Raw genomic sequence first — 22,181 nt, 5'->3', positions numbered from 1 at the left:
AATCCCAGGATTCCATAGCATGGAGCCATGGCAGTTAAAGTGGTATGAAACCACATTAAATCTGGACCTTTTGACCTTTCTGGTAAAGTTTCAGCTTTAGGGGGAACATCAAGGATGAGTTTGCTGCTCCCTCTGCTTCTTGCTGAGTTTCATAGGGAGGAATTGACAGGGAGTCTGAGATGGCAAGTGGTGCGGTGAGATAGGAGTCGGATATTTGTAATGTGAACATGTGGGGCTGTCTAAGGAAGGACTGTGTTTCCGACTCCCAACTGTTTCTGTTACATGGCAGGTGCAAATTATGCAAGACATTGTAAATATCAGCTATAATTTGAAATAAGCACAGATCTTTGGAAATTATATAGAAAAGAAAAGAAACGGAACTTGGCCAGCTTGGCAGGACGCAAAATGCCAAGGTGACAGGAACGTCTGTGGTTCTTTTTTTTTTTTAATGCCAAGCGAGTATTTTATTTTCCCCTGCATCTCTGCTTTATGAAGATGAACAACGAATGTTCTAAGTGTGGATTCCTCTTCCTTTCCTTTCCTTTCCTTTCCTTTGCTTTCCTTTCCTTTCCTTTCCTTTCTCACTGATTTTGCAGGAGAAATTATTAGATAGAATCACCTCCCAATGGATTCAGTTCCATTTGGTTTAAGCTGAATGAGCAACTGAAGACCCATTCCTCTGGCTTGAATTCTATCAAATTCTGACTGGGATCATTGACAATGAAGGCCTTTTCAACATAAGAGTAACAAATACAGTTTGTCTCTCTCTTTTAAGAAAAGGAGAGAGAAGGAAGAAGAGAGGGGGGAGATCATGTTTGATGACAAAATAACACTTCTTTATTCATGTGCATCCTATAAACCTCTTAGCAGAAGACGATTTCATCCTTAGTGACTTCCATCCAGAGCAGAATGGATGTCTTACTGTGTTGTTGCAAAGGGCAGAGTGGGCAGGGAGAGTCAAGCTTTGCCATTTCATAATCCCTGAACCTGGCACCATGATCTTCCTTTTTAGAAAGAAACCCCTCTCCTTCTCTCTCTCTCTCTCTCTCTCTCTCTCTCTCTCTTTTCCCCCCTAAACAAATGATAGAAGCATGAATGCCTGGTCTTTAAACACAGAAATCTGCAGGAGGTATTTAGGATTTAGACAAATCTGCCTATTTACACAGCTCTGGGATAAGAAGGAAGTTTTCTCTCGCATCACTGTGAACAGCATGTTCCTTCGTGCCCCACTTCAGGGGTCCGCACATGGGCTCTCCAGCTGGATCTTACCAGCCTCCTAATGAGGCGCCCACCTCAATGCCCACCCCTTTCGCACCAGACGTCTGTGGCTGCGTAATTAGCACCCATGCAACTGTTAGCTTGACTGGCGGGGCAGATGGAAATTATGCAAGGCATTTTAAATAGGCTGCGTGAATCAGATATGCTAGTTTGTGGATTTTTTCTATTCCTTCTTTCCTTCCTTCCACATTGATGTTGCATGAGAAATTATTAGACAGAATCACCTCCCAGTTGATTCAGTTCTATTTGGTTTAAGCCAGTTGGGTAACTGAGGACCCATGCAACTGCTAGCTTGACTGGCAGGTCAGATGGAAATTATACAAGGCATTTTAAATAGGCTGCATTAATCAGTCATGCTATTTTGTGAATTCCTTCCTTCCTTCCTTCCTTCCTTCCTTCCTTCCTTCCTTCCATACTGATCTTCCAGGAGAGATTATCAAATAGGATCACCTCCCAACTGATTCAGTTCCATTTAGCTTAAGACAGGATGGACAATCAAGGACCCAAGGGCCAAATTTGGCCAGTCTTGGAATCGAATCTTCATGCTCCCTTCCCAGTTATATCATCATTTAAACTTCAATACAGTGCTCTCCTAAGGCTTCAGGACTGTCCGTTGTTGTTGTGTGCCTTTAAGTTGTTTCCGACTTATGGTAACCCTATCATGGGGTTTTCTTGCCAGAATTTCAGAGGTGGTTTGTCATTGCCTTCCCCCAAGGCTGAGAGAGTGTGACTTGCCCAAGGTCACCCAGTTGGTTTCATGGCTGAGCTGGGAATCAAACCCTGGTCTTCAGAGTCATGGTCGAACATTCAAACCACTATTTCTTTTGGACTTTCATATTAAATGGCCTGGTATCTTTTTGGTCCTTGTTTTTTGCCTTTCTTGAATATGGGTCCCAGGAAAGTATCTGAAATTGCATTCAGCTTTCCAAAAGACAAGAATTAGCATACTCTCTAACAGAGAGGGAAAGATTCAGTGGAGAACTTGGACAAATTACTTCCTTTGACTATACCACAAAATCCAAACTCCACAAAAAAGTGATACCTTTATTGGCCAACCAAAATGCACAAAAAGCTTCTGAAGCTCTACTGGCTTCTTCATCAGAGAAAATATGTTCTTAAAATATAATTTTTTTGGACTTGAATTCCCATGCTGGCTGGAGGATTGTAAGAGTATGTGTCATCACCCCCAAAAATATTTTTTCCCAGGCTCTGGTAGGCCTTAATCTTCCTTTTCCTTTATATGCTGTCTTTGATCAGCCTAGCTGGGCTGGTTGCTCTGTTGAAAATATGGGACTCCATTTCCTTTTAACGGTCAGAGTTTATTACAACGATGAGATTTGAGAGCCGTTCCTGCCGCATTTTCTCCACTCCATTCCGTGATGGTCTGGGTAGTCAATAAATCATCCCACAAAACTGTTGGTTAACATATTTGCTTTTATTTAGGGAGTTGTTTCCCCTCGAGTTATTGTCCCTACAGGCCATAATTTTCTGGCCGTTCTGTTCCATGAGGGAATGGTAAATCCCATGTATCCCTCCCCTTCTTTCACTCTTTTCAATTCTCCTTGCCCTGTGATTTCCCCAGTGAGGTCTGCTATTGATTCCATTGAGATCCACCATGACCATTACTTTTTCTGTGGCTCAAGAAAGCTGACACTGTCTGAAGATCAAAGCTTGGGAATATTTCTCTTTGGGGGCTACAATTAGGGGGGTCCTGTATGTATGCGTCACCGAAAAAGAAGATGAAAGAGAACACTGACATGCAAAATACTGAATGTGTTAATGTATCTTATGTATATAAAATTTGTTGCTCTTATCTGGTATGAAGTTGGCTTTGATTTACGATGACCCAATGAGTGAGAGATCTTCCAGGAAACCCTGTTATTAACATCCCTTCTCACATTTTTCAGACTCAGAGCTGTGACTCAGGCTGCATCCGCACTGCAGAAATAATCCAATTTGACACCGCTTTAATTGCCATGGCTCAGTGCTATGGAATTCTGGGCACTGTAGCCTTGTGAGGCGTTTAGCCTTCTCTCTCAGAGAGCTCCGATGCCACAACAAGCTACAAATCCCAGAGTTAAAGTGGTGTCGACCTCAATTATTTCTGCAGTGCAGATGCAGAGAGTCTTCAAAGTAGGGCAAGGACAATATGCATTGAAGTGTAGATATAGGTCTCAATGCAGATTCAGCCTGGGTCTGATAATAATGAAGGGGCAATTGCGTTTATGGGGTATTGCATTTTACTGTATTTTAATGCTGTTTAATACTGTTGTAAGCCACCTCAATCTCATTGGAGAGGCAGGGTATTCATAATAATAGTAATAATTATATACCACCAACTACCAAATTGTCTTATCTGGGACCTGTCTGCCAGCTTTTGACCTCTTAACTTGCTCTTAATTTTGTATGTTTTAAAACTGCAGTGCCCCTGTTTTGCCATTTTCATATTTATGGGTGTGTGGTGTACACTTCTGTATTCCGGGGGATTGTTTGCGCTTGTAAATGGTATCTCCTTCCTCCATATCATCACTCTTTTACATTTTGTGATGGTCCCCTTAGCTACTATTTTTAGATGGCTACTTTGGGACACGACTTGACTAAAACTAGGAAGGCATCAAGATAGATTTGAGGGATGTCATTAAGACAGCCAATGTCCTTATTATGATTTGTACACTACGATATGTGAATGCAGACTCTTAACCTGAGAAGATGTATCCTGCATGCAGCAGTATTGATTTTTTAAAAAGTGCTTTTGGGGTTTGTTCTGTTTAAGGGACCTTGGAGTGACTGTTGCAAAGGCTACCTGAGGAACGTCTTAGCAAAGCGAGCACCCAAGAGAAGGTAAGGTCCCTGTTCCTTCTTGCATTCCTTTTATTGAAACTGAGCATAGTCTCAAAATGTGCGGGATGAACAGAAGTGGGAATAAGAGTTGGGAGCAAGGATGCCGGGTCTCAGGGCCTGGACTTTCTTCTCCAGCTCCGAAGGCAAGGAGGAAGAGGTTGCTAATGTAACATATTTAAGTGCTTTTCTCACAGCTTGCAAAAAATGGGGGGGTTTTTTGTACTATAGTTCCCACAATCCCCTCCAATCTGTGTGGCTGTGTTGGCTGGGGAATTCTGGGCAGTGCAGTCCAAAAAGATAATTCTTTCAAACTCTGATTCCACCTCCCCTAAATATGTATATGTGCATGAGTTTTCAGCCATTAAAGTAGGGTTGTGAACATTTATTTTATATATACTCAAACTATTTTATCTTCTCATTCATGTACAACATATAGAGCACAGCACAGATATTTTGAATCATAACGTAAATTTGGATTTCAGTCATCTTCTTATAACTAAATACATAAATAATTGTCATATAACTGTCTAAATGACTTCCAACCTATAATCTTCCAGAAAGGTTCCTTTTTGTATCTCCAATGATTTATATCTACCATTTCTTCCTTTTATCATATTACTTTGTTCAGTGATTAATTACTACTTATCAATAGAGAGTATAAATAGTATTCAGGCTTTAGGTTCTCAATTCAATCTTTCCATTTGTCCTCATTTCTCTTTCGTCCTTTTGTGAACATTTTTTTTAAAGATATGCACTTTTTGGTTGTGCACATTTATTTAAATTTAAAAAAATTAAAATGGGTAGGAAGCATCCAAAACTTGGGGTTTCCATCCAAAGACAGGAAACCCAAAGCGATGCATGCACTTTTGAATATAATATCTCTAACTTTGAACTGGAGGAATTCACTAAATATCTCGGTTAATGTCAATTTCTGTTCCATCCCTTATATTTTTTTAATATGTGTTTTTGTTCACTGAGTGCATTGCCTCTGTTTCATTCATTTCTCTCCCTTTTCCTTCAGTAGCAGTATAGCCAAACCAAGCATCCGTTCCAGGGTCCAGGCATACTTGCGCTCTTACATCTACACACCTCAGGAAGGTACTGCATGAAAAGACCATTCAGTGGGCACTTAAAGGACACTTAGCATATTTCTTCCTACTAATATCTCTCAAGATGTTGCTTTTGCACCTGCAGTGTAATTTTTGCACCAGCAGTCTAATAAAGCCAATTCATTGTGAGGGCAATGCTTTCTGGCCTTTGCTTTCAATGGGCTAGTGTTAATATCACATTTTGCAGCCATTCTGCCTGATCTATGAAACTTGGGATGCATTTTGTAGGTCCTTCTTTGTTATCAAAATAGAAGGCCGCATTTTGCGTAATAAATCACAAGTATACAGCCTGCTTTGCTGTGTTTTCCTAAAGGATCTCAGATCACAACTCATGACTGTTTACTGTCATTGCTTGGGTTTGTGCACTGTCAAATGGAGCCGTAACACTTAGGTGTGCATAACCAGTGCATGTGTGCTTGAATTTCTGGAATAGATAAAACATAGCTGGGGAATGCTTTGTAAAAGAGAAGGCAAACCCAGCACACTGATATTTCAATATGGTTTTCTTACTTGCAGACTTCCAGCTCCCTCTGAAACTGGTCCTCTCCTTAGCCATGGCTGTGATCTCTGTCTACCAGGTAACCTGGATCAGAACTTCATCTGAGCCCATCCAGATCTCTTGCTAGATGCTTGACCAATCTCACCTGCCACCTCTTGCTTCACAGGTGGCCCTTCTGCTCCTAGTGGCATTTGTCCCCAACATCCAAATCGTAAGGTCTGGAATGACGAAAGAGTTGACGGCTCTCTTTGTCCAGTTTGGGCTTGTCCCTTCTGAAAATCCTGCAGGTATCCCTGGAGACAAAGAGCTGGCAACCGCGAAGCACTACATCTGGTCAGTAGAAGGTAGGTTTTCTTGCTCTTGCAGTGTCTGTTTCTTCATTCGGTAGCCTGACACTAGAGAAGGTTGCAGAGTTCTGGTTGCTGAAGTGGGTAAAGGAACACAGAGGCAAAATGTTATGTTGTTGAGATGGCATTGGGTGCATCTACACCCATAAAAATAATGCAGTTTGGCACCACTTCTAAGTACTGTAGTTTCATTCTGGGGGTTGTAGTTACACAAGATCTTTAGCCTCCTCTGCCAAAGAGTTCTGTAGCCTCACCAAAGTACAAATGCCAGGATTCCATAGGATGGAGCCATGGCACTTAAAGTGGTGTCAAACTCCATTATTTCTACAGCACCCTGTATCTGCTCAACTTTGAATGTGAGTGTTCTGTTGCATTAAGTGATGGTTTTTATAGGGTTCATCACACACACATTTGCCACACTTTCCCCATTATTTCTACAGTCTAGATGTACCCATTGACATAAGCAACATCCAGGGATGGATGCACCCTAAACTGAAAAGCTAAACTGGCATAAGGCAATGCCATAATTCAATGGTAGGTTAATTGTTTTACACATGGAAAGTCCCAGGTGTAACAAGGCATCTCTCAAGAACCAAGTTGCAAGTGTTGGAAAAGATCTCTCTCTTGGACCCAAGTCACTGCTGGTCAATGTAGGATAGACACTGGTGAGCTGGAAAGACTGATGATCTGATTCATTCATTGTAAGACGCCATCATAATTGAGAGAAAGGACAAATTTCGCAGGGGATACTTGGGCAAGTCGCACTCTCTCAGCCTCAGTGGATGGCAATGGCAAACCCTCTCTGAAGAAACTTGCCAAGAAAATCCTGTGACATGGTCATCATAAATCAGAAATTACATGCAGGTACACAACAACAAACTTCAAGGGACAGAAGAACAGTTCAGGTTAATTGAGCTGTTGAACTCCTGTTAACAGATGGAAAAACAACACCATTTCTTGTTTACTGCCAAGTTCTCTTTAATCTCCCAGCATTAATCCACTTAGGATCTAGCAGTACAACTATGCCTTTTATTTCTGTATTTATTAAAAGAACAAGATTGTTGTAAAAAGACAAACAAACCCTGCTCTAATATTTTAAGAGCAAACAGTATTACGACAATTCCACCCTGAAAGCAATTAAATCTGGCTGAGACAAGACGGTTGAGAGACTGTTGTCTTCTTGTTGTGTTCTTTCAAGTTGTTTCCAACTTAATAGAAAACTCACAATGAACTGCTCACAGGGTTTTCTTGGCAAGATTTGTTCAGAGGTAGTTTGAAGATGGATGGATGGATGGATGGATGGATGGTTTGTCATTGCCTCTCTATAATGCTGAAAGAGTGTGACTTGTCCATGGTCACCCAACATGTTTCCAGGGCTAGATGGGGATTTGAACCTTGGTGTCCCAGAGTCCTTGTCCAACACTCAAACCAGCAAAATCCAACATGTAAAACAAAAATCCAACTTACAACTACAACAGAAGCAGAAAACATATTGAACACTGAGTCTCTGGAGACATGTACAAAGAGATACCCTTTAAACTGATTCCTCAATATATTTTTTTTAAATGACAGAACTATAGATAACTGCTAGATCTCTAAGAAAAAGAAGTTTCGCAACTCGGTGTGCTATATGTAGCCTTTTATGCTGATAACACAATTCTGAAATATCACAAACACAGCCGACTTGGGTTTTTGCAAGCAACCTGAGATAGAGAGAGAGAGAGAGAGAATAAAATAATCCAGGAATTTTTGAGTGGTCAGAACTATATGTAGGAGAACTGCCTTTGCAGATGGAGTTGTCATTTCATGGCTCCTGTTGCACAAAATAAAGGGGGAGTCAAAAATCCTTGCAGATCTGCAACAGATTATCCAGAAATCTATTAGGAAATCTAGACCTAACTTCTTCCCAGTTCTGGCCATCTCACTGCACTGTTGTCTTTGAATAAGGAAGCAACAGTAGAAATTAAAATTATGCTTGAAGCAGTCACTGAGTCCCTGGAAAGGGTTCCTCTAAGAGCCATGAAGAATGAACACTGATCTCAGTGGGTTCTTCGTCTAGTTTGCTGGCTGCACCATATGACTGACGTCATTATCAAATCATGTTATTTCTGGTTTTTTGGAAATCCTGAGTTTCTAGTCCTGATGTCTGTAAAGGCCTTTCTCTAGCTTGGTGAAGAAACTGTTTCTGGACTTCTCAACTCTTTATCCACTGATTTTTTATCCACGAATTCAAGCATCCATAGGATTGAAAATATTTACACACAAAAAAAAAAAAGATAAATTCCAAATAGCAAACCTTGATTTTCCGTTTGATATAAGGGACACCATTTTGCTCTGCCATTATATTTAATGGGACTTGAGCATCCACAGATTTTGTTATCCACGGGAGGCCCTGGAACCAAACCCCATCAGATAACAAGGATCACTATATGACGATCTGTGGGAAAGGTAGAATAATTTTGGGCAGGGCATGCAAAGCCTCGGGAATTGGTAGGATGCTAGATTTGAATTGGGATTTTTATTAAAAGTGGATTAATAAAGATTTCATCCTTTTTCCTTTTTTCTTTTTTTGCAAAGCTGTGCCATTTGCTAGCAAGTAAAAGTAGTGGCTGATGCCAAGAAGCTAAGGGGAGACAAATGCAGTCACACCCTGCCGATACTGGCATTCACAAAGGCTTCTGAGATCCGGTGGAACTGAGCAGATGGCACCAAGCGAGGAGGGAACTACAAAGGCTCAATGCAGAGAAGGGGGAGAGGAAATTCAAAGCCCACCATCAGGCAGATGGACTGTCGGTCCTGCCACTTCTAGCTGAAACAGCCCGATCTCTACATGCCTTGACTATTTGCATGGCATGTCGAACAGTGGAAGTGTCTCCCTGGCAGACAGAACTATAGATGGCACCCCTGACAGGGGAATGGTGAATGTGCTCTGGACTTTAATCCAAACTTTAAAGGAGCTATAATTATTATTATTATTATTATTATTATTATTATTATTATTATTATTATTTCTATTCTGCCTTTTCCTGATAGGGAATCAAGGCGGATTACTACAGGTATTAAAACATCAAACAATTACAATCATGATTAAAAAGGAATAGCATATCCCGACCCTCCCCCCAATCACAGAATGCATCTGCACTGTAGAATTAATTCAGTTTGACAATACTTTAACTGTCACGGCTCCATCCTACACAACCCGGGGATTTGTAGTTTTATGAGGCACCAACATGCTTTGGCAGAGAAGGCCAAAGACCTTGTGAAACTACACATTCCAGGATTCCATACGATTGGAGTGACAGCACTTAAAGAATGTCAGACTGCATTATTCTATATGTAGATGCACCCTAAAGCACAAAATAGATTCATCATCCAGTTGTTGTCAGAGCCACCAGCTTTCTGCGGTGTGTCTTTAACCAGATGCGTCTTTTAATATAATGTCATTACCTCAGAAATCTAATAAGTGCCTTGGATTATAGGAAGGCTTTAATGTAAATATATATATATATATATATATATATATATATATATATTAGAAGAATCAAAAAAGTTTGACGTTTTGGCTCCCTTTCCATTGCAGTCTCCCTGGCAGTGAAAACATATGTGGTGGGTATGTTTTGGGGTTTTCCAAGCAATGAAATGCAATGAAATCCCTCCAATGCACCCAGCACTGGATATAGTTCTTTATGATTTATATAATACTCTTTCCCCCTTTTTATGATCCTGCTGTTGTGCCTCTTAAACCTGTTACAGTTTAAGGTCTTAGCATAGCTTAATCCAACCCTCTGGCTTCCTATTTCTGCAGCGACATTTGTGAAAGCTCTTGAATTTGTTTGAGAATTGTTGAATTTGTTCAAGAATTATTTAGTGTAAGAATACAGTAACTAAATCTGCAAGAGATATTTTAGAAGCCAGGTTCTTTGGGGCAGGGACCTACCCTTTTATATTCTTTTAAGGTACCATGTACGCTGGCAGCAACATCAACAATTTAAGATATTCAGATGGGACCAGATTGCTTGCAGGAGACAAAAAAGACCTGGAATGGCCACTGATGAAAATGAAGGGGAGAAATGCAAAAGCAGGACTATAGCTGAATATTAAGAAAACAAAAACAACGAACACAGACAATTTGTATAAGTTCAAAGTTGGCAATGAAGACATTGTAATAGTTATTTTCTGAACTTTAGCTCAGTCATTAATTAATCTGGAAACCACAGTTAAGAAAACAAAAGAAGACTACAATTTGGAAAGGCAACGATGAAGGAACTAGATAAGATCCTTAAGTGCAAAGATAGATCATTGAATAGTAAAGTCAAAATTATCCTGGTCATATATATTTCCATTTTCTATGCATGAGTCTGACAGTTGGACAGTGAATAAAGCTGGCAGGAAGAAAATAAACTCATTTGAAACATGATGCTGGAGAACACCTCTACAGATTCTATGGACCACCATAAATGGATCCTGGGACAAATCAAGCCTGAACTCTCACTAGAACAGAAGATGACTAAACTAATGTTGTCATATTTTGAACATATCATGATATGGCATAATGTTGGGGAAAGTGGAAAGAAGTAGGAAAATAGGAAGATGAATTAATTCACTCAAGGAAACCACACTTTGAGTTTGCAAGACCTCATTAGAGCTGTTGGTGACCACATTTGTAAGGTCTCCATAAATTGAAGCCAACTTAGTGGCAAATGACAACAGTAAATGGGAAGCTTTATTCTTCCAGGTCTTTTGACTTTCAACTCTCATCAGCTTCATCCAGCATAGAATCATAGAATAGCCAATAGTAAGGGGGTAATAGGAATTGTAGTATAAAACAACAGTAAGACCAACTTTGATCCAGATAGGATGACACTGAAGTAATAAGTAGGAGAGATGAGGACCCCTTTGTCTTCATGCTGTAGCCATGATCTAAACTATCTCCTAACATGCACTCATACATATAGTACACTTTTATCTGTATGATCTTGACTGAGTTCCCATGGTTGATGTTTTTGGTTCAGTAACATGTCTTTATCATTCCTTTTTTTCAGTGTGCTTTGTTGCCTCCTTGGTCATCTCCTGTCTCTTGACTTTCTGCATGTTGATGAAGGCACTGGTGAAGCACAGGTGAGGAGCCCTCCTTCCCATATATCAAGAGCTTGAGTTCAAGCAATGATGGGGAAACTCTTTCAACTGGAAGCTGGATGCCATTACAGAAAAGTTCTTGGGAGCCATATTTCAATCTAAGAAGAGGCAAAGGGTGGGCCTCCAAACAGCAGCCTATTTTAGTTTAAGGTTCTTATTCCAAGGAATGAAAAAGTATTTTCCTATTTTTGGAATTCAGGAAAACATATTCTAAAGGTGGAAAATCACTAAACATTAGTAGCATGGGATAGGGGATATCTGTGGAACCACAGGAGGGCTGGATTGGGATCCCAAGAGCCATATTCAGACACAGCATGAGGGGGTATCCACTTCTGTGCTAAATGCTGCTTCAAAGATCATGTTAAACTTTCAGTTCAGAGTTGGAGGGTTAATTCGTTTTCCCAAAATGACCTTTAAAGTTCAAAAAGAGAAACTGAATGAAGAAATGTCAATGAAAGAAATTGTAGAAGCAATAAAGAAAACAAAAAAAAAAAAAAAAGGGAGGGGCATCAGGGCCAGATGGAATTAGCAGACCCCTTTCAGTTAGTGGGTTTCCACGGCCGAACAGGGATTCAAACCCTGGTTTCCAGAGTCATAGTCTAAAGTTAAAACCATGCTGGCTCACAGCTAGCTAAAACCTGGAATGGATTCACTGCCCCAGTGGCATGGGAGCCACAGCTGGACTACTATTTGGGGGCAGAGGAGCTGGCCTTTTTTCTTTAGCCAGGTTCTCCACTGGAATGTTCCCCCGCCCCTCACCCCAGAATATAAGCAAAATTCAGTTTTTCCTTTGGGCTACAGGATTCCCCATTCTTATTTTAAACTCTTCTTACATGCAGCTTGATTGTGTGTTTTCCTGTTTTCTCCCTCTCTCTCTCACCTTCTGCTTCCAGGATTAATCTTCAGCGTCTGTACCGCGGGGCAGTTCTAGATGTTTTCCATCGTCCCCGCAAACTCCAGGCTTCCCAGCAAGCTCTGGTGTGCTGGATGTGTTTTGCTGGCTTCCAGACAGCATTTTCCTGCTTGGGTAAAGATACGAGGCATTTAATCACTTTTTTGTGGGGTGTGGGTGGGCAGGTGGTGTTTCTGTTGCAGAGAATAAATAAATGCATAGCCAAGATCATCAAGAAGATAGCTTTACACTCATGGGATTACACAGCATTTGTGCAAGAGTGACTTGCAATGTTGCCTGCTCAATGGACATTGCAACATGCCAGGCAGGTGTGGATGCTCAATGTGCATTGTGCAATCAGGTGCAATGCAATGGACATTATCTGCAACTTTGGAAAAGCACTGGAAATTCTTATTCAGTACTAGAAATCCTTACTCATTGTTCTCATTTGTTAAAAAGAAGACCAGGAATGGGAAGGGCAGCCATGAAAGAAGTGGGCAAGATCCTAAAGTGTAAAGATATACAACTGAGCACTCATCCAAGCCATTGCATTTCCCATCACCATGTGTGTATGTGAGAGCTGGACAGAGAAGAAAGAGGATAGGAAGAAAATGAACTCATTCAAGATGTGGTGCTGAAGAAGAGTGCTGAGGATATGGTAGATGGCTAAAAAGACAAACAAATGAACGCCTTATTAGAACAAGCCTGAAATGTCCCTGGAAGCCAAGATGATCAAACCAAGGCTGTTGTACTTTGGCCATATCATGAGAAGGCATGAATCATTAGAAAAGGCAATAATGTTAGGAAAGCTAGAAGTCAGCAGAAAGAGAGGAAGACTGCATGCCAGATGGTCTGAGTTTGCAGAAGCAGTTGAGAACAGGACGCCTTGGAGATATCTTATACACAAGGTCACCACTGACTGGTTAACAACAACAACAACAATAAACAGTCTTGTTATCCCCAAAAGTAACTAGCTGGATGCAACAACATTACTTGTAATGTGTTATTTCCAAGTTCTGGGGTATGCTTCTAACCTTCATGGTCTCTTTTTCTCCTTTCTGTTGCAGGTCTTCTCATCCAGCACATTGTCTTCTTTGTCTGCGCCTTGAGCTTCACGTTTCTGGTGGCCATCCCCCTGCAATCCGGCACCAATGTGCATCTCTTTAAAATTGTGGAGAACATGTGGTAAGAGTGCTTTGGGCTCAGACATACTATCTGGAGCTTATATCGAGGAAAGTTAGACATTGATGAAATATCAAGAGGAAAAGAGTATTATCCGAGACTGAATAAAGAGAGATGGCTGAAATCCATTTGGATTTTGAGCGAGGATCACATTAGTGTCCCTTGCTGACTAACACAAGAGGCAGGCAGAATTTGGGGCCCCAGATTTTTTGGAACTGCAATTCCACTTTGCAGAGGAATAATAATAATAATAATAATAATAATAATAATAATAATAGAAGTTGCAATAAAGCCCAGGGTGGACTTAATACATCGCCGACATGGAAGCCACTGGCCAACTCTGAGTTCAATGGCATCTGGAACACTGGTCCACCAATTGCCCATCCTTGGGGTAACGTGACATTAAAGCACAAAGATTTTCCTTGCAAGGCATTTGTTTGAGACTGTTACATGCAAGGCTAGCCAACCAGGTGCCCTTCTGTCCTTTTGTACTATAACCAGTTTCTGGCTATCTGGTCAGAACAATGATGGTATTTGTAGTCCTAGATATCTGCAACAGGGCTAGGAATCATGCTGGCCCTTTAGATGTTGTTAGATTGCAACTCCTAGAATCCCTTACTATTGCCTTTGATGGTCAAGGCTGCTAGGACTTTTAGTCCAAAAACAGATAGCTAGTTATCTATAGGGCACTGTATTCCCTGCTTTTGGTTAACTCTTTCCCACCAAATACCCATATGTTTGGGTGTTTTCAGAGCCAGTGCCCATACTTGATAGGCATTCTGGAAGTTGTAGCCCCCAAAGAACACTTCCCCAAGGTCTAGGTACATTTTAGGGACTGCACTAATAGCAGAATACAATTGCCTTAAGTGAAACTGGATGCCTCTTTCTTTTCTTTTCTTTTCTTTTCTTCTTCCTTAGGCCCTTCTGGTTAACCTTGGTGGTTGCTGTGATTGTGCAGAATCTTTTGACTCACTACTACTTTCTCGAGCGTGACCATCTACCAAAAGAGCTGAACAACAGGTAACCATCAAAGAGGTCCATCTTTTTTGGTACAAGCGACATCCACACCACTGTGGTTGCTGGCTGGTGGACGGAGGCCACCATACCGAGCTTCCAAAATGGCTTTGCCATGATTCCTTGTTAAAGCTGGTGGGTCATCTGTGGGGCACTGTTTTGGGTGGGTAGGTGGACAATTCTCCTCACCTATAAATGAGAAAACTGATAATTATCAACATGAGACATGGGTGGACTTGTGATTTTTTTTGCTAGATAGGTGAGGGCCAACAAACAGAGTCAGGTGCAAAATGGTGGGTTGGGAGAGCAAATGAGGTGCAACAGGGAAGTTCAGGGAAGGAGCCACTTGGTTGCTGTACTACATACTGGGAAGACTGGCACAGGGGAGTACTTACTTATTCATTATGCCACCTTTTTCCCAGCATGGGGTTCAAGGCAGCTTACAACACTTTAAAAACACAATGTAACCCCCCCCCCCCCCCCAAAAAAAAAACCTCTTAGTACAACAGTTGGATTTTGGAATATTTGCATATACATAATGTGATATGTTGGAGAGGAACACAAATCTAAATATAAAATCCATGTATGTTTCGTATACACCTTACACACCCAGCCTGAAGATAATATTTTTAAAAAACTATTTTGTACATGTAACAAAGTGGAACAAAAGTGGACAATTTTGGAATTCTAGATAAGGATGATTCAGTCTGCATAACAAATACGTGGTTCTCTTCCTCCTCTTACAACAAACCTGCAATGTAGGTCAGACTGAGAAAAAGACCACTGGCCCAGCACCCAGTGAAATTCATGGCTCAATGGGGGCTAGCAGTTGGATCTTCCAAGACTAACTCCATACTCTGATTACTGCACCACAATGGTTCTTGATAATCAATCAGTCAATCAATCAATCACTTTTGGACATCCCACTTTTTCCTCCCATGCAGGCGTGCTTTGTATATTGTGACATACCTACTCTTCCCGATCAATGTGCTTGTGGGGGTCTTGGCTGGAGTCTGGAGGCTGGTTGTATCGGCGCTTTACAATGTTGTCCACTTCTGTCGCCTGGATCTGAGTCTTCTGGGCCACGGCGTTGAGGTCTTTGATCCAGGTGAGTGACATGCATGCCTTCCCATCCCTTTTCATCCCCCCATCTCCTTCCTTCTCTTTATCTTGTATTGTATGCTCTATCTTACTGTGTGCATACCTACTTTCAGTAACTAGGAAAGAAACCATAGCTTGCTTGCAAAATGATATTCATTGTGCAACAGATCCCAGATTTTGATGAACATAATACAATAGATCATTGTTGTTGGGTGCCTTCAAGTCATTTCTGACTTCCCAGGGTTAATCTATCACAGGGTTTTCCTGGCAAGATTTGTTCAGAGGAAGTTTGCCCTTGCCTTCCTGTGAGGCTGAGAGAGTGTGGTTTGTCCAAGGGCACCAAATGAGTTTCCATGGTTGAGCAGGTATTCAAGCCTGCAACATTAGTTCCATACTCAAACCATTATTACACCATGCAGGTTCACAGTAATTCATCCTTGTTACCATCTTTGCCTAAATTATTAAAGTAGTTTTCATAAATGACAGGCCTCCAAATCTCCATTCCAGGATGGAGGCAGAATACTAGAAGCTGTAGTCCATAAAAGTAACTATTTTAGATGCTCACCTAAATATGAAAGAATGATTTCCTTGGATTTATCCCCATTCAGGATGTTGTTAAAATCACTCTGCATGTGTTCATCCACCTCCCAAATTTATTTTCAAATGCTAAGACATTTGTGTTATCGCCATCAAATGTTTTGCAAAAAGCTCAGGAAACTGCTTGTTGAAATGAGAGTCGATTCAAATACATGCTTAAATTAAGTAAGCCCTGAATATCTGTAGTAGACCTTCCATCTGGAGAATGCCTCTTCCCTTCTGTTTGGGCTTAATTTACTAAAGACAAGGGGAGACAAGATTACTAATAAAGAGAGCATCACATTTTCATTTCTTTTTGCTTGACCTTACAAAGGCATTGCCTACCACAATATGCATAACTCAGAAGAGATGCCTTTTTGGACTACAACTCCCAGAATCCACCAGACAGTATACCACTGGAATCTGAGACCTGTAATTTAAACAAAGTAACTTTCCGTACATCTGATATACATATATATGCATGTACCATTCTCATTTGCCAAATAAAGGTTTAAAACCACCATAGGAGTTTTTGCCAAATAAAGGTTTAAAACCACCGTGCCAGAGCCAGGAATCAAAGCCTGGTCTCCAGGGTCATAGTCCAATGATCTCGAAACTGTAGAGCAGTGATGGCGAACCTACTGCTGTAGGGTCTTGATATGTTTGTTTTTATGGCCAATGCAGCTATCTCTGCTTTTTTAAAATCTGTTTCCTTTGTTTGCTTCCCCTGGCCTTTGTGCACATATGCTCTTATGCATGTGCTTATTTTGTTTTGTTTTTACATCACCGCCATCCCCTGCAACCTGCCCTTTCTTCCAGGCTACCGCACATATTGTTACTACTTGAAAATTGAGGTCAGCCAGTCCCACCCGGTGATGAAAGCCTTTTGCTTGTTGCTCCTCCAACGGCAGGACCCCCAAGGGCCAAAATCTCTCCAGTTGAAAGAGATGGAAGAAGGTGAGTGAGCATCTTTGTCCCAATCCCTTCCCTAGCATCCTCACTGGGGCTGAGCGGAGGAGGGTCTGGATGAAAACAGAGATGCTGCTAGGCAGATTGGAGAAGCAATACCTCCCTTGAGGTGCTATTTGCTGCAACTGCCTTCTCTGTCTCACATCGTCATTGGTGCCCACCCAAGTGGAAGCTGTCTCCTTCATCTATGCATCGAGTATTTTTTGTCATCTCTTTTTACCTAGATCCATGCAAAAGAAAGAGGCAAAGGTGGGGGGTAGAGCAAAACCAGCACTGGATTCTCTTGCTGTCTTTAGAGGCCTTGAATAAGAAGGCTTCTCAGATACTTAAGAGATTGTTGTTGTTGTGTACTTTCAAATCATTTCTGACTTATGGCGACCCTAAGGCAAACCTATCATGGGGTTTTATTGGCAGCATTTGTTCAGAGAAGGTTTGACATTGCCTTCTCCGGAGGCTGAGACCATGTGACTTGCCCAAGGTTACCCAGAGGGTTTCATGGTCATGGTCAGAATCGAACCCTGGTCTCCAGAATCATAGTCCAATACTATCAAGTCAAGGAAAGTGGTGAGCATTTTTTTAATGTATCACCCTAGGCTACAGATAGGAGAATTGCTACACAAGCTTGAATGACAGAACAATGAGTTACCATCTTCATAAGAACTAAGGTTGCCATGTGATCTACTTTTCAGAGGATGACTTTCTGTCCAAAAGGTTGTTCAGTCCATGTCCAACTGAAAGATGAATGGAGAAAGCAATGGGGGCCTTGAGATGGCTGATCAACACTTAGGCCAAGACCCCAGACACTTTTAGTCTAGTGCAGCGATTCCCAAACTCTGGCATTCCAGGACTTCAGCTCCCAGAATTCCAAACTATTGACTAAGATGGCTGAGGCTTCTGGGAGCTGATGCCCCAAACACCTGGAAGGCCAGAGTTTGGGAATCACTGGCCTAGTGTAATATACTGACATATACAAATACACACACATGGTTACACTGTTCCAATGGTGCCATAACCAGTGGTGCCACAGGCATTGTAGGCTTGATTTCACCCATTCTGCAAGGTCTGATCAGCTCCCTTACCACCACCAAGTCAGAAGCAAGAGAGATGGCCATGTGTGCGTGGCATGAAACCACTAGATGCACTAAGCCCTTGCGCATGCATATTTCCAAAGAGGTGCAGGCTCTTATGCAGCTACTTTTCTGCCTAATATCCCAGCAGGATTCTGGCCTTGGACTGAACAGGAAAGCACATATATCACCTGGTTTTCCACTATGAGGTCTATAAGGTTTCTGTTGAAAGCACACTAGTTAGTTCTCAGCTTTTATTTAGATGAGAATCGTGTGTTCTGGGAGGCTACTAGAACCTGGCCATCGTTGTTATGTGCCTTTAGGTCAACTCCAACTTATGGTGACCCTATCATGAGATTTTCTTGGCCAGATTTTTTCAGAGGAGGTTTGACATTGCCTTCCCTGAAGATGAGAGATTGTGACTTGTCTAAGTGGGTTTCTATGGCTGTGTGTGAATTTGAACCCTAGACTCTCAGAGTCCTAGTCCAACATTCAACCACTGTAACACAAAGGCTCTTCTTTGAGCATCACAGAACAAGTGAGCAAAAAATCACTAGGGGGCACAATTCTCCTTTAGAACAAGATGTGCTTCTCAGGCCTTTTTCTATCTTTTAGGATGCACCTCTTCTTTTACTGTAACTGAGTTTTCCTTTCCTTGTTTAAAATAATATTCTAGACTTTTCCGGTTTCACTTGGAGAGACTGAGACAGCTTCCCCAAAGACCTGGGCCAGGAAAATAAAATGTCCTCTGAATCCCTGAAATTAGCCCATTCCTGATCTAGATGTAGTATTGGCTAGTGAAGATGTAGTATTGGCTAGTGATTCCCATCTCAGTGGTGCAGTGGATCCACTCTATGTCCAGAATTCTGTTGGTGACATGTGTGTGGTTTACTACACATGGTTCACACACACACTTCTTGTATAAAATGGGGAACAAGGAAGCATACCCTAATGCCTTGTGCCTTGTCCAAAATCTTTCTCCCTACAGCATTCCCAAAAGATGCTCATCTTTTTAAAGATGTTAAAAAACTGTTTAAAGGCCTCCAAAGAATCCATTGCAGGAGGCCTGTGGGGCTTGGCAGATGACTGGAAAAGACACAAAGCTGCATGCATGGAGGGATTACACTGTGCATGTGCATGCAAGATCACAGCTTACCTTTTAATATGAGCTGCAAAGGTGCTCTCCAAAAAGCTGGATGCATTTGTAGGGAAAGATTCAGAGTTTTGGATAGCTCCTGTAAAGATCAGGCTAAACCCTGGAGTGGACTCAACGCTCCACTGACATGGGACCCACCAGCCCTTACTACTCTCTAGATCAGAGGTTCACATCCTTTGACACTCCAGCTCCCAGAAGCCTCTGCCAGCATGGCCAAGCTTTATATTCTGTGTCTTCTGTTGACAATGTATGTTCGGCCCTTTGTATCCATGGGTTCCTTATCCCTGGATTCAACCATCCATGAAAATATTCATAAAATATATACATTCCAAAAAGCAAACCTTGATTTTGCCATTTTATGACACTATTGTATTTAATGGGACTTGAGCATCCACAGATTTTGGTATTCACGGGGGTCCTGGAACCAAACCACACCAGGTACCAAGGACAAACTGTATAAGGGGTCACCCATATAGGAATGAGTCCACCCTATTTTTGGACAATTTCCCACATTCTCTTTGTCCCCTCTTGGGAAAACTGATGTGTGTGGTTTCCTCTGTACTTTTTTTTTATCCCTCCTCAAAGTCTGACTCTCATTGTTATTTGCATTTATTTATCTTTGGCCTGGCAGGGGTCAAGCTCATGAAGACCAAGGAGCAGGCCTCAAAAACAGCCAAGTGCCAGCAGAACTGTGCTCGGTGGGGCCTGGCATACACCCTCCTCAACAACCCCTCTCTTGTGTCCTACCGGAAGGGAGCACTTTCAAATGTGACAGCCAATGGGATGAAAACCAACCTTGTTGCGAACGCTTGACAGCACAAGCCTTATTGGAAACAATGGACTTCATCACTGGGAAGAAGAAGATGTGTGTGTTTCTTCATGCTCCCATCCTTGTCTTCCTCTTTCCCATTGGTGCCCTGCTCTTCCATGCACCTTCTTTGGTCTTGCCAAAAGGCTGCAGCCTACTTGCCTGGAAAATATAGTGTTTCCCCTTAACAAGGGCAGCAGATGAAGTGGACTTCCCATGGCATGGAGCAAAGGCAAAAGCAGATCCCCGAGTTGGCCCAAAGGCAATGTTTTTTGTCTTCTTGCTTCTTCAACATGTGTGTCTCTCTATCTTTCTTTCTTTGTCTTTTTCATTGTAGTGCATATGAGATCCGGGCCAGTGCTGGTCTGGAGAATTTTTAAGTTGCTAGTTGTCTTGGAGTGAAACCTGTTTCCTAAATCTTGATGGCTTGGTTTTACCAGGCAAGAAGGAAATGAGGAGGAGGACCATCCTGGTTTACTGCCATCAGGAATATAGACACTGGAACCAAAATAAAGGTGGGGATACCTGAAGAATTTGGAAATGTGGACAGTTGGGTTGTTTAGAGGCATGTAATGTAGGAGCAAATGTTTCCTCGACAGACGGCCTGTCTATCATCTGTTTGTTTTGCATTTTTGAACTCCAGGGTAGTCACTTGGGTTCTGCCCACATGTTTAATAAGACTGACTCCATTTTTCAAAATGGTTGAAAGAGTGAATTGTAAACATAGTGAGCCAGACGGTGAAACTTTCAAATGGGGGGTTGGGGAAGATTTTTAAATATGTTTCAATCTTCACTGTTGATTAAACTTGATATGGAGCAATTCCTCATGGGGAATATCCAAGTATTCTCATGAGTTTCCCATGGAGCTTGGAAACATTAATTTCTGGTGCTACAATTCTCACAGTCCCCCCAAATAGCAGTATTAGCAGCCATGATGGCTTGGGGATTCTGAGAGCTGTAATCCAAAAAAAAGTAATTTTCACCGGCTCCAGATTCTTATGCACCTTTTCTGCTAAGAGAGTTGTGTGCAATTTTGTTTTGTTTTTCCATTTGGCACCCACACTCCTCTGGGTACACATGTCTTGTTGCCTTCTTTTTTACTTTTTCTCATAACCTGGGAGTGCCTCCTCTCCCTTTTCTTAAACAGTTCTTTGGTAGTAGGAGCTGAGGAAGTAAGCTCCAGAACCAGCTAAACTAAAGCAATTGTAGAATGCAAAGAGTTGATCTCTTCTGGTGAAAATAATAAATGAAATTGTTACATCCTAGCAAAGATATGTTTTTGCCCCACTGTTTGTTTTCTTCTATATCTCTTTCAGCCTTCTGTAGTTCAATACCAGAGCAAACTTGGCTTTGAGGAGCCAAGTCTGGTGAATCCATGCCAGGGGTTCATTCAGACTTTAAAGGAATTGTCCAAGGTACTGTATCATATCCGCAACCTAGGTTCAGCACCTTGAACAGCTCTTAAGAAGTGACATGATCACCATGTTTAAATATCTGAAGGGATGTCATACTGAGGAGGGAGCAAGGTTGTCTTCTGCTGCTCCAGAGACTAGGATCCAGAACAATAGATACAAACTACAGGAAAAGAAATTCCACCTGAACATTAGGAAGAACTTCTTGAAAGTGGAACATGCGGCCTTGGAGTGTGGCGGGGTCTCCTCCTTTGGAGGATTTTAAACAGAGGCTGGTCAGGAGTGGTTTGATTGGGTGTTTCTGCATGGCATGAGGTTGGACTGGATGGCTCTTGGGGTCTCTTCCAACTTTGTGATTCTATGACCTTCGTTCTGTGTCCCAATACACCTGTAGAGCAAATAGTTTGCATACCAGAAGTCTGAGGTCAAATCTTCAGCATCAATACAGAGGAGACCTCTAGTGATGGGGAGCCCAAAGCCTTTAGAGTACAAGAGTGCAGGACATTGAGGAAGAATTACTAGGTAACAAGAGAAATGCTCTAATCCAGAGCTCCTCCAGATGGGGCAAACATGTCAGGAGGTCACCAGCTAGGGCACTGCAAGAATTCATTCCCTCAAATGGAATTTTCTTTTGGTCCCCAAACTTCTAGTATTGCAGAGAATGAGACACTGAAAATAGTTCACATCTAGAAGTCTTCTATTTGCAGTGTTTGCATTCCCTGGGTCACTCTGCCTGCCCCTTTTCTTTGGATGCCTAAACTATATTTCAGACTCTTTATTATTTCTGCACAATA

At 41.8% G+C, this 22,181-nt stretch overlaps 1 protein-coding gene across 2 annotated transcripts in view; it reads left to right on the top strand.

The window, feature by feature from the left end:
* LOC149307202 (receptor for retinol uptake STRA6-like) overlaps nucleotides 1-21,234 on the top strand; it is a 39,270-nt gene extending 18,036 nt beyond the window's left edge. Inside the window, exons 7-17 of one of the 2 annotated variants that reach the window (XM_089537608.1) lie at nucleotides 4,052-4,119; nucleotides 5,144-5,217; nucleotides 5,745-5,806; nucleotides 5,894-6,071; nucleotides 11,117-11,192; nucleotides 12,104-12,237; nucleotides 13,170-13,287; nucleotides 14,203-14,304; nucleotides 15,243-15,406; nucleotides 16,795-16,932; nucleotides 19,799-21,234. In XM_089537608.1, the coding sequence (XP_089393734.1) occupies nucleotides 4,052-4,119; nucleotides 5,144-5,217; nucleotides 5,745-5,806; nucleotides 5,894-6,071; nucleotides 11,117-11,192; nucleotides 12,104-12,237; nucleotides 13,170-13,287; nucleotides 14,203-14,304; nucleotides 15,243-15,406; nucleotides 16,795-16,932; nucleotides 19,799-19,980 (1,296 nt within the window). In that variant the 3' untranslated portion in view covers nucleotides 19,981-21,234. Of the gene's footprint in view, nucleotides 1-4,051; nucleotides 4,120-5,140; nucleotides 5,218-5,744; nucleotides 5,807-5,893; nucleotides 6,072-11,116; nucleotides 11,193-12,103; nucleotides 12,238-13,169; nucleotides 13,288-14,202; nucleotides 14,305-15,242; nucleotides 15,407-16,794; nucleotides 16,933-19,798 lie in introns of both variants that reach the window. The other variant, XM_089537607.1, reaches the window with a different exon arrangement.
* Nucleotides 21,235-22,181: the final 947 nt, after the last annotated feature.

The sequence above is a fragment of the Sceloporus occidentalis genome, unplaced genomic scaffold (assembly GCF_023333645.1).
Source record: "Sceloporus occidentalis isolate IW3139 unplaced genomic scaffold, rSceOcc1.0.p SCAF_9, whole genome shotgun sequence".
Classification (NCBI taxonomy): Eukaryota; Metazoa; Chordata; class Lepidosauria; order Squamata; family Phrynosomatidae; genus Sceloporus; species Sceloporus occidentalis.
The sequence above is the reverse complement of the archived record's forward strand: the minus strand, read 5'-3'. Positions and strand labels throughout refer to the sequence as shown.